Consider the following 12,978-nt stretch of genomic DNA (forward strand, 5'->3'; position numbering starts at 1 on the left):
CACGAACTCCCCCCTCACCGCCTCCTCCACTAGGGACCAAGGAGGGCTTTTCAGCACTTGTCTCGGCAGCGTGCAATGGACAGCACCACAAAGACGGATGCTTGACAAAGAACTGACAGCCTTCCCAGGAACCGCCACCACGACTCGGTCAGCATTTTGTGGACTAAACCATTTGGCGTAAACAAGTCGAAGACCCCGAAACACAAAGAGGCTTCTTATTCACCGCTTTAAAACACAACAGACACGATGGAAGAAGACATGGATGAGGGGCAGACCCAGAAGGGTGAGTCGTGACTCTATGTTTACAAGAAATATGCCGACTTTTTTTTTTTTTCAATTTACAGTCGAAGGAGGAGCAGCTGTTTGCTCACTTCTTTTGTGCGTTGAGTGGGAGCACTCGACTGGAGTGCGCACGTCTGCGTGTGTTGTGTTTGGGTCGTCGGAGGGGTGTGAGCCAAGGGGGTGGGGTAGGCTTGAGGGGGCTGCACTCAACTGCCTTTGTTTGTTTGATGAGGTTTCAATGTTATGTACGGCCAAGCCTCCACATTTTAAGCTATCAGAGTCCAACCAATGCCTATTCTGTATTGACTATACAGTATATCTTGAATTGAATTCATACCGTAACCAAGTGTGTAACTCATTTTACTCATATTTTCCCCCCTCGAAATGAATTAAAATACCACCGAACTGTTCCAACTGCTCCACAAAAAACACTCCCCATAAAAAGAAAAAAAAACACTATCATGTTTAAAAAACACGCAGCAAATGAATACATTGTTTTCATTACTGCACACACTGACAGATTCATGTGCATGTGAAAGGCGTGGCCTAGTGAGTGACGTAGGGTTGGCCAGGTTCGTGTGCATATCATCTAGGCCGGAGTTGTAGCTGACAGCAGCCAAAGCCATTGGCAACTGTGGCTCTCCTTGCCCACATGCAAGGGTATTACAGTACCTAAAATGCTCCCCGTTCTCCTTTCACTTCACTCGAGCGGCGGTGTCTCCAAAGTTTGCTTGTACCACACAAAGCAAAAAATTGGACTGAGTGACAGCTTGAATTTGAACAGTGAAAGAGTTGGGGCACCCATAAGTTAAAAAAAAAATGCCACTATATATTACATAATACTGCAAACTGCTACATGAGTGATTCAAGACATGATTCCCGCTTTTTGTTAAATTTAAAGGTCAATTATTTGCGGTTCTTAGAGGTTGCACCCCACCAACAAAATGGCTTTAGATGATGAACCCAACCAACTTTTTGTAGAATCTTTCATCTGTCTGGCACATCTGCTTCTGACTGGTCAACATCATAAAGAATTCGTCAAAGCCCTACAATCTGCCCAAGGTATCTGTTTTTAAATGCCTGAGTTGCTCTTAAATTTCAGGCATGGGTCCTTGAGACGTTTTCATTTTTCCTGTTATGATTAATATGTCGGCCCAATTTCAGGTCGAATATGTCGGCCCAATTTCAGGTCGATTGGTGAAACTGTTGTCGCGGGGCAAAATTTACACACACACAAAAAAAAAAAAAGTCATGAAGTGCTACTGAGTGACTTTGGGGGGTTCACATCATCACATGAGACATTCAGTAGCACCATCTGCAAAGTTAGAAAAAAGCCTCTATTCACGTTTGACCAATCTACAAAAAACTGGGAGGTCAATCAAAACAGTCCACATGAAAAAAGTCTCAAGGACCCCTACCTGCGATTGAGCAGGGTGTTACCCACTAATAATAATAATAATAATAATAATAATAATAATAATAATAATACATTTTATTGATAAGCTAACTATGTTTGAAGCAGCCATCTCTGCCTCATACTGATATTAAAATCCTACAAGGGAGTTTGCCCAAATCAGCCCCCAATCGGAAATAGGTAACCTGCGTGATTTCTGAATTTTGAAATTTGATGATCATGTAATGATGTTGTTAATAACAAGGCATTGGGTGTGACTCCTTCAAGAATCCATGATAGAGTCCCCTTCCCACAAAGTCTATTTATCAGTTACTTTTCACAGCTCCTGTGGCACAAGCTGTACGCTTTGGGTATCTTTAGAACCTCCATTCACCTCCGAGATGGACAATATGAACTGTTGCCATGGAGCTGACCACCAGTAGTCATTACCATCGTCGTCATTACCTCCTCACTCACAGCATGCCACCAGAAGGTGGAAAAGAAAAGCACAAAGAATACAAAAGAGAACGATCCAGAATGAGAAAGTTATCCATGAGCACCCAATATGGGGCATCTTCTGGATTTTCTCAAACACTGCGATAGGCAAGGGGAAGAAACCTCAACTTGGCTCTCTTGCTTGTCATGATTCTTAAGTGTACGCTGAGGCCTTGCACTGCTATTCAGCAAAGCTTTTGCCTCGAACACAAATGCTCATTGGAGCAAAAGAAGCATCCATGCAAGCTGCTCGTGCATTTCGACAAGTCATGTCCATTCTTTTTTAGGAGGCTGGTGGTGAGCACCCAATATGGGGCATCTTCTGGATTTTCTCAAACACTGCGATAGGCAAGGGGAAGAAACCTCAACTTGGCTCTCTTGCTTGTCATGATTCTTAAGTGTACGCTGAGGCCTTGCACTGCTATTCAGCAAAGCTTTTGCCTCGAACACAAATGCTCATTGGAGCAAAAGAAGCATCCATGCAAGCTGCTCGTGCATTTCGACAAGTCATGTCCATTCTTTTTTAGGAGGCTGGTGGTGGTGAGCCAAGGGGGTGGGGTAGGCTTGAGGGGGCTGCACTCAACTGCCTTTGTTTGTTTGATGAGGTTTCAATGTTATGTACGGCCAAGCCTCCACATTTTAAGCTATCAGAGTCCAACCAATGCCTATTCTGTATTGACTATACAGTATATCTTGAATTGAATTCATACCGTAACCAAGTGTGTAACTCATTTTACTCATATTTTCCCCCCTCGAAATGAATTAAAATACCACCGAACTGTTCCAACTGCTCCACAAAAAACACTCCCCATAAAAAGAAAAAAAAACACTATCATGTTTAAAAAACACGCAGCAAATGAATACATTGTTTTCATTACTGCACACACTGACAGATTCATGTGCATGTGAAAGGCGTGGCCTAGTGAGTGACGTAGGGTTGGCCAGGTTCGTGTGCATATCATCTAGGCCGGAGTTGTAGCTGACAGCAGCCAAAGCCATTGGCAACTGTGGCTCTCCTTGCCCACATGCAAGGGTATTACAGTACCTAAAATGCTCCCCGTTCTCCTTTCACTTCACTCGAGCGGCGGTGTCTCCAAAGTTTGCTTGTACCACACAAAGCAAAAAATTGGACTGAGTGACAGCTTGAATTTGAACAGTGAAAGAGTTGGGGCACCCATAAGTTAAAAAAAAAATGCCACTATATATTACATAATACTGCAAACTGCTACATGAGTGATTCAAGACATGATTCCCGCTTTTTGTTAAATTTAAAGGTCAATTATTTGCGGTTCTTAGAGGTTGCACCCCACCAACAAAATGGCTTTAGATGATGAACCCAACCAACTTTTTGTAGAATCTTTCATCTGTCTGGCACATCTGCTTCTGACTGGTCAACATCATAAAGAATTCGTCAAAGCCCTACAATCTGCCCAAGGTATCTGTTTTTAAATGCCTGAGTTGCTCTTAAATTTCAGGCATGGGTCCTTGAGACGTTTTCATTTTTCCTGTTATGATTAATATGTCGGCCCAATTTCAGGTCGAATATGTCGGCCCAATTTCAGGTCGATTGGTGAAACTGTTGTCGCGGGGCAAAATTTACACACACACAAAAAAAAAAAAAAGTCATGAAGTGCTACTGAGTGACTTTGGGGGGTTCACATCATCACATGAGACATTCAGTAGCACCATCTGCAAAGTTAGAAAAAAGCCTCTATTCACGTTTGACCAATCTACAAAAAACTGGGAGGTCAATCAAAACAGTCCACATGAAAAAAGTCTCAAGGACCCCTACCTGCGATTGAGCAGGGTGTTACCCACTAATAATAATAATAATAATAATAATAATAATAATAATAATAATACATTTTATTGATAAGCTAACTATGTTTGAAGCAGCCATCTCTGCCTCATACTGATATTAAAATCCTACAAGGGAGTTTGCCCAAATCAGCCCCCAATCGGAAATAGGTAACCTGCGTGATTTCTGAATTTTGAAATTTGATGATCATGTAATGATGTTGTTAATAACAAGGCATTGGGTGTGACTCCTTCAAGAATCCATGATAGAGTCCCCTTCCCACAAAGTCTATTTATCAGTTACTTTTCACAGCTCCTGTGGAACAAGCTGTACGCTTTGGGTATCTTTAGAACCTCCATTCACCTCCGAGATGGACAATATGAACTGTTGCCATGGAGCTGACCACCAGTAGTCATTACCATCGTCGTCATTACCTCCTCACTCACAGCATGCCACCAGAAGGTGGAAAAGAAAAGCACAAAGAATACAAAAGAGAACGATCCAGAATGAGAAAGTTATCCATGAGCACCCAATATGGGGCATCTTCTGGATTTTCTCAAACACTGCGATAGGCAAGGGGAAGAAACCTCAACTTGGCTCTCTTGCTTGTCATGATTCTTAAGTGTACGCTGAGGCCTTGCACTGCTATTCAGCAAAGCTTTTGCCTCGAACACAAATGCTCATTGGAGCAAAAGAAGCATCCATGCAAGCTGCTCGTGCATTTCGACAAGTCATGTCCATTCTTAGGGGGGGGGGGGCAACACATCTCTTTTCTTACAGATATTGCACTGGATCTGTAAAGCTGATGATTTCACATTCACAAGCAGTGGTGGGAAGTAATGAAGTGCAAATACTTACAACTTTTCAGGTATCATGACATTACTGGGTCAACTGGCCAACGCCCTCTTCTAGTGTGAGATGACTGCTGGTCATGGAAACAAGGAAGCAAACAAATAACGAACAACTCAACGAATGAGCAAAACAAAGGGTCATCAGTACTGTGTAATGAAGTTAAAGTAAACTACAATCTTCAAACAAGTGTTTGGCCTTCCTGCTTCTGCATGGAAGCACAGCGATAGCAAAATAAAAGCATTTAAAATAAACGCCGGAAGCTTATATTACGATTAATTAATTAATTGACAAAGACGAACATGAAGAACATTTTCGACATAATTATAGTTAGTTTAGTTAGCTCTATAAATTCAAGATGTAGTTTCAGTTAGTTTTCTTTTCTTTTCTTTTAAAGCGCTCCTATTTTGAATTTTTAATTATTTTTTATTTTGTTCACAAAAACGTTTTTTTCAAATTGAGTTTTAGTTATTCCGTTAGATTTTATTTACTATGATCACCTTGTAGTACACCCCTTCGCTTACTCAAGTTCCAAGCGGGACTGTGAACTCACGAACAGACAAACGAATGAGTGAATATGCAACTCAAAAAGAAACAAAGGAGCGGACCTACTTCAGCTGAAATTGCATTCGGCATTTCAGACATTCAAAGGCTTGCATTCCTATGAGTTACCACTTGGAGTGGATGAGTCACAAGCAGCAGCCGAGCAAACATGTCGCTACTTTGCACCAGAACGCGCACACGCGCAATGTCGACACGAGCACCAATTTGGATTCACTGATCACAGGACAGTGAGAATAATGTGAAAATAAGCAGAGGGAGGTTAGGACATTTTGTTTGAGTGTTATGTAGCCCTATGGAAAAAGTGAGAATTGAACACCTGTTAGTGTCTGCCTCGCCAAGAATCTTCTCTGCAAGACGCCACTTGCCCTTCTGTTCATCATTCATATTTAATTACACATTCTCCACCTTGCGATCCTGTCGAGCGCAGACATCCACCAAGGCCGAATGATCCGAACAAGTTCAACATCAAACAAGTGGGCAAACTAAAGAATGACCATGCTATCTCTTAAACCGGGGACAGATGGCTTTAATTTGCACTTCAGCTTTAACACTTTTGTTTTTTTTCCACTTCAGTCACTTTTTGAGTTTTCTGTAAGTTCCTCAGTATCATGAGCATCCTTTACCGATGGGCCGGCAGACATCGCATGGATCCAGTGTTCATTTTAACCTCAGTTACCAAATACGGTTTCTTTTGCTCTTAAAGGCCTTTGGTTGTCCAGCAAAATGGAGAAGAAGAAAAAAATAAAGCCATAAACAATTACGAGTAAAGAGAATTAATTGACTTGCTTTAACACACTTTCTCTCCAGTGGCTATCAAATAGTGTAACTGAAGTTGCGATCGTTGCGATGCTGTCAAGCTAGAAAGAAGTGGGGCGTCTTCTCTGTGCTTTCCTATAGTTAACGTGTAGCCCCCCGAGGCGACTGTGTTTTTCAGCTACCACCTCCTCTTTCTCTTCCTCCTCGCATGTTTAATCAACCACTATGGTCGTCATGACGACAGCAGCGCCAAATCTGCGCCGGGGCCTTGAGAGCCGTGACCCACTTAGCGTACGTCAACAAATTCAGTGGGACAATAAAGTGAGTGAGACGCATTAGCCGCATAGCGCAGCCCCCCTCGGGGCGTAAAAGCCTTCGTTGCTTTTTTCTTTTTGTTTCCCTTCTCTCTCGTCTTCTTGTCAGCGAGGGAGGAATCTCAGCGTGACTGCCGAGGAGTTTATTTAATAATGTGTTTTGTCAAGAGTTCACTCCAGGATCTACTGGTAAAGGCTACACACGAGGAATAGGAGTTCAATTCAGTGCATCACAATCAATGGCGAATGAATGACACGTAATTGAATGCAACCCCCGCCGAGCCTTTTCAGGGCGTGGCCTTGCTCCCGCTTCCCCGCTTTGCCGCTGAAAACACGACGGGAGTGATCGATAACACCAGGACGGTTGCTTTGTTGCGTTTCGTGTTTAAATTGTTGTTTCTCGCGCTAGTTTTGTTCATGCCAGTTTGTTAGTACAGCAGGATGGCAGGTAGTAATACCACTTGGTTGTTTGGTGGAATGCATGTGCAAGAAAGGAGGAATGGGTATTTTTGCAAAAAAAAAAAAAAAAAAAATACTGTATGACTATATTAAACTGTGTATTTTCTATCAGGCGAATACAAAAGTTTGGAATCACATCCCAATGCTTATTTTTTCAAAAGAAAAGCACTGTAGGATACATGTAGGTACAATATCTCACAAAAATGAGTGCATGTCAAGACAAACGCTCAGCTCAAATGTCAACTAGTCAGTGTTCAGCTAGTATAACGGTATAATTGTCCCATCAAATAACTCAACACAGCCATTAATGTTGAAATCTCGAGCAACAAAAGTGAGGTTTCCACTTAGCGGTGTACTCACTTTTGTTGCCTGGCTTGGAGGAAGTGATAGATAGATTGTTATTGCTTGACATCAGTTGCAAAACTAAAAATAAATAAATAAATAAATAAATAGGAGTGTTTCAACTTTGATCACACCATTATCGTGTTAATACATTTTTATTGATATACAAAGTACACTGCAGCAGTTGACATTGGCTGAACTTGAAATATTTAATCACCAAAGCATGTAACAAGCATGGTATCTGCTCGGTTTTAAAATTCACATACATTTGTTGTTGAAGCGTATATTATGGCCTTATTTGTTTCTCTGTAAGCAATTGAGGATGTCTAGTCTCTTCAAATGTTCATTTTTGACCTCAATTGTATTCCTTCGAAGGATGCAATTTACTGCAATGCAATTTATCTGAGGATAACCTTAACACTCGCAATAATGCTGATTGGATCAGTGTGTGTGTGTGTGTGTGTGTGTGTGTGTGTCCCTTTTGCCTGTCAGGCATGACACTGACAGATGGAGTAGAAGTGGGAGATGGGAGGGGGTCTTGGGAGGGGGTCATCCTCTCTCTGTATTAGTGCAAAGCCCGTCTGTTTGACTGGACTGTGTTGTGTTTGGCGTTGTAGCGACGTAACGGTCCGCCAAAAGTCAGGACTTTGTACGTACCTTGGTTTGAATGTCACAGTTCGGCTTGCATCATACAGTATTTCGGGGAGACCAAAAGTTTCATTTCATTGTGAATATCTTTGACACGTTATTCTACCTTTATCATGACTTTAACTCTTGTTTTTTCCTACTTTGTCGTTTTCCTTGATAATCATAATTTTGCAATAATTGCACATTTTTAACCCAAACGTCCCCATTCATTTCCAAGGAGAAGGCTTAGGGTTAGGGCTGAAGATGCTGCCATTCAAAATTCAAAATGTTCAGCTCATTCGATTGGCCTTGCCGTTCCATCTGAAATATTTCACCTGCACAAAATCTTTTCACACAATTCTAAATCCTTCACCCCAAAATTCCCCATTCACTTTCAATGACGCATTCAACAATTTGCTCCCATTCTACATTTGAAATGTTCAGCTCATTCAAATAACCTTGTGACATCATTCCCACAACTCCCACATAACAACAACTCCACATTTTTCACCCACATATCGTCCTATTTTCTCAGCTCAGCTCAGAAAAGGGAATCACAGATGAATATTGCACATTTTTCACGATGATAGTTCCACACATTCCTGTGTCATTATCATCCCATGTCATTCTATATCTGTTTATATTTTTCTTTGTACATTTTCACCATTCTCATTCCAGATCATTCTCTATCCTTCAAAATCATTCAACGCCATTCCACATCATTCCATATTTTTCAATCTCATTCTCGATTATTCCAAATGACATTATTCCCATTTTTTTACTGTAGTTTTTTTAATTTTTGTGGCCCTTTTTTTCCTTTTTTTAAAATCAAAAACAAAAACTCAGAGGCCTCTTTTATTCCTCATGTACTTGGAAACAAGTCAGTCGGTCCTAAATTGTACAAATCCTCCCTCGGACGATTTTCCTCCGTCTCAGACTCCTCATTAAACTGAGCTTCTTCTCCGTTCCTTCAGGTAACGTCGTTCTCAGCATCAATAATAAATGCAGAATATTCTGTGCTCGCCAACGCTGTCTAAAATGATAGATTCCGGATCTCGCGGCAGCCCCTGCACTCGCCGTTTTATGCTGCTGCATCTCCACAGCTGTCGAGCATCAGTAGATTGTTGAGGACGTGACACCGGAACCATTGATTTTTGACAGTGCTCTAGTGCAACGAGAAGCTTTAAACTCTAAGTGAGGTCATAAACTCATGAGAGTGTGACATAAAGTCTTATTGGGCTTGTTCTGGCCCGTGCTAAAAGGTCATTCACTGACCGGTTTCTGTTGTTAAATTATAGTTGTGACCGTTTTGCTGCACCTGAAACCTTCAAGTTGCATGATGTTGTATCGTATTTCTTCTCGGAGTTTTATAACAGACGTATCTCATTTTGACGTCACTATAGCCCAGGGATGGTGTTAGTATCACACAGGGGTTCCATTCTTTAATTTGGACGCGTACATTGACACCTTTTTGAGACCTATAATATTTCTTACCTTAACTCAGCTGTTTTTGTTCTCATTTTTTTTCTTTTCCACCCTGAAAAAATGGGTATGTTGGATTTACTCAATTTTATTTAATCAAGTGGATGCACAAGATAAAATCATCTGGATCAAGGTAATTAAAAAAAAATAGATGTATACTCTAATTTGAAAAAATAACTGGATCCAGTAGCTTTTATTTTGTGCATTCACTTGACGAGATGAAATTGAGTACAGTACATTTAAATAATACCTTTTTCAGTGTATTTAGTCTTTTTTATAAACTTTCAATATACTGTATTATGTGAAATGATTAGTTTACTGATTTTGTAAATCATACAAAGTTTTAAAATTACCGGTAATGGTCTTTTAAATAAAACTGATACATGTATATGCTAAACAATTTAATAAACAGTTTTAACCATTTTATTTAGGCAAGCTAACTAACATACTTCACTAACTGACTGACTAACTGCCTATCCAACCAGCTATCCAACAGACAAATTGATTCACGAACTACCAAACTATTTAACACAGACCAACCCACCAGACAAACAGACTTTCAATGACGAAACGACGAGCTTGTGAGCTGACTGACCATTTGACAAACTGACTAAAAGAAGAATTGACCATCTAACAAAAAAATCTGACTAATTGACTAATTAAATACATATCTGGCTTCTAACTAAAAGACTCATTTACTAACTAACCAAATTAACCGACTGACTCGCTAATTGACTTGCCAACTAATCAATTAACTGACAAGCTAACCAACAATCTGATTTACAAATTGACAAACTCAATAACTAATGGACTCATTGACAAACTAACTAACTAACTAACTAACTAACTAACTAACCAACCAACCAACCAACCAACCAACCAACCAACCAACCAACTAACTAACTAACTAACTAACTAACTAACTAACTAACTAACTAACTAACTAACTGCCTACTGACCTAAATACCTAACTGGCTTCCGACCTAAATAAAAGATTAATTGACAAATGACAGGTTAATTAGCTTTCTAACTAACTAATAATGTTGGTACCTTGCTGTCTCATTTTGCTCCGTGAGTTAATCTTTTTTCCAGCACGTGATCATCAACATCCTATTCAGTGCGCATGGGTTTTTATTCTGCAATGAACATTGATGATGCAGGCCAGACTGTGTCACAAGTCAACATCACCTCTGGTCATTTCCTCTCATTAATGATAGAAAGTGTAATTGATCAATTTGACATGAAATTGACTCGATATTTAGAACACGCGCTAGATTGACATAGATGTGGCAATGCTCTCTGGGTCTAAATTAGAATAGAAGCTGGAGTTCTTATGTTATTGCAAAGCAGGACGTTTTTCCTGGAGAAAAGAAAACCCAAAAAGGCGCACCCAACGCAGTGTGGCCCGACAACTGGGCGCGACAGTACAGTAGACGTGCATGCAGATAATCCGGGCCAACCTGGAGCTGGGCCAGCAGCGGCTACTTGATATTCTCCTTCTACTCGCGGCAGAATTACGAGTGACGGGATGAGAAAAAAAGAGGAGGAGTGGGATGAGGACAAAGACGACTTTATAAAAAGAGACTCTGAGAGCAGGAATGCTTGACTGACAATGAAGTAATCTTCCAAACAGCAAGAATCAGGACAACATTTGTATTCTGCACATTGATCCTGTCAGGGAAGCGGCCGGAGTCAATAGACGGGTTTGTTAATTCATTGCAGTGCACTGATAATAGACCTCGAGAGCTGATAACGTCTTGCACAGGAAATCAAGCTGTCTAAAAAACAGCCGTGTCTATGTGCCAATACTTCCTTCTAATGGCCAAAATGTAACCGGTTACTTTTTTTTCATCCCAGAATTGAAAACATCCATGAAAATAAAACAATCAAACAGCGGTAGACGGTGTATGTTTTAAAGTCATTGTTCCAAGCTTAAAGCAAAACGAGACAAATGCTGTTCTTTGACAGTAAAAGGAGCTTGAAAACAGCTTTACTGTTGCCACCTTCAAGTTGAAAACAATCATCACTCTAAACAATCATCACAGGTCTGAAGTGTTGCATTTATAATGCTAGGGAACACAATTTTGGTAGAGTTTGGTCTGACGTCTGTTTTAAACAAATTTTTTGGGTGCGGAATCAAAATCTCTATATGTCAAGTTTTTCAGCTATAGGATCCCATCCATCCATCCGTTTTCGAATCCGCTTATCCTCATGAAGATCATGGATGTGTTGGAGTCTATCCCAGCTGTCTTCAGGCAGTCGGCGGGGGACACACTGAACCGGTTGCCAGCCAATCGCAGGGCACACGTAGACGAACAACCATTCGCTCTCACAATCACATCGAGGGACAATTTGGAGTGCCCGATCAACCTGCCATGCTTGTTTTTGGAATGTAGGAGAAAACCCAGGCACTGGGAAAACTTGAAAACTCCACTCCAGGGCTGAAAATATTTTGTTGATCAACAGCCAATGTGGCTGGTGACTTTCCAAAGTTGCCAACGAATCCGAATTTCCACCAGCCAATAGTTTATTTATTTATTTTAACGATCTCCCTCACACTATCTGTTTGTTTCTTGCACTGGTTGCAACGTAGACAACTTCATGAAAAGAAGTTCACATATGAGTATACACTGATGGGCTAACTTGCGTGTGGACAGACAAACAGACAGATTAGCAGCAGGTACACTGTGTGTTTGCGACTACAGATGACAATATGCTCGCTTTCAATAGAAAATGCTGTATCAACATATGCTAATGTTAGCTGGTTATTTGGATTTGAGTTTTCTCACCGTTTTGTTGTTAGATGCATCAATATTGGCAATAAATGTATTTTGTTGTTTAAGTCACCCTGTTATGACGGGTAGTTCAGCTACTGTAGGTGGTGTTCAGATGGTTCGGTTGGGGTTCGGGTGGTTCAGATGGTTCGGTTGGGATTCTCGTGGTTCGATTGGGGTTCGGGTGGTTCGATCAGGGTTAGGGTACTGTACAATTTCTTTTAATCTTTAAAATACTTTTGTCTTTAAAGGGTCATCTTGTCCTAAAATTTCATTTCTTGAACTCAATGCTTGAAATACGAAGTTCATGATATTACATCTTTGTTTGAAAATTATGACTTCATTCTATTTTTATACCGGCAAAATATGTCTTAGTCCTTGTAAAGATTATGACTTATTTTCTCAAATGATTTGTTATTCCTGCATTGCGCAAATGAAATGTCCTGGTGTTTTATAAGGAATGGACAACAACAACGTTGATGAGGATCCTCGTGGCCGAACAGCTGCAGGCCTGATAGATGAAGACAGTCGTCCTTTAGCACATCCCCCTTACGCCAATTAGCATTTGTATGAGGAGCCTGTCACCTTTCCGTGCAGCTGCATCCTTGTTGGCTGGTCCCTAGCAACCGCATCACAACTAACACGCCGATATCAACGGAGAGAATGACGCAAAGTGTTTTTTGAGGGTCCAAATTGCATCTTTTTCTCCACACAGTGGATTGTGTCGTGACAGGCCGATCAAAGTGCATTGCCAACGGCAACAAGAAGAGCAAGGGTTTTTTATTATTTTATTTATCCCACGCGTTTTCTTGCTTGTCTGTCAGATCTCTCTGAGAGGAGCCC

General features: G+C 40.8%; 1 protein-coding gene across 1 annotated transcript in view; it reads left to right on the forward strand.

Annotated features, from left to right (window-relative positions):
- Positions 1-6: 6 nt before the first annotated feature.
- The window catches only part of gpm6aa (glycoprotein M6Aa), a 20,960-nt gene continuing 7,988 nt past the window's right edge, over positions 7-12,978 (forward strand). Inside the window, exon 1 of the mRNA XM_019884417.1 lies at positions 7-283. Coding sequence (XP_019739976.1) covers positions 247-283 — 37 coding nt within the window. The 5' untranslated portion in view covers positions 7-246. The remainder of the gene's footprint in view (positions 284-12,978) is intronic.

The sequence above is a fragment of the Hippocampus comes genome, unplaced genomic scaffold (assembly GCF_001891065.2).
Source record: "Hippocampus comes isolate QL1 unplaced genomic scaffold, H_comes_QL1_v1.1 scaffold156, whole genome shotgun sequence".
NCBI lineage: Eukaryota > Metazoa > Chordata > Actinopteri > Syngnathiformes > Syngnathidae > Hippocampus > Hippocampus comes.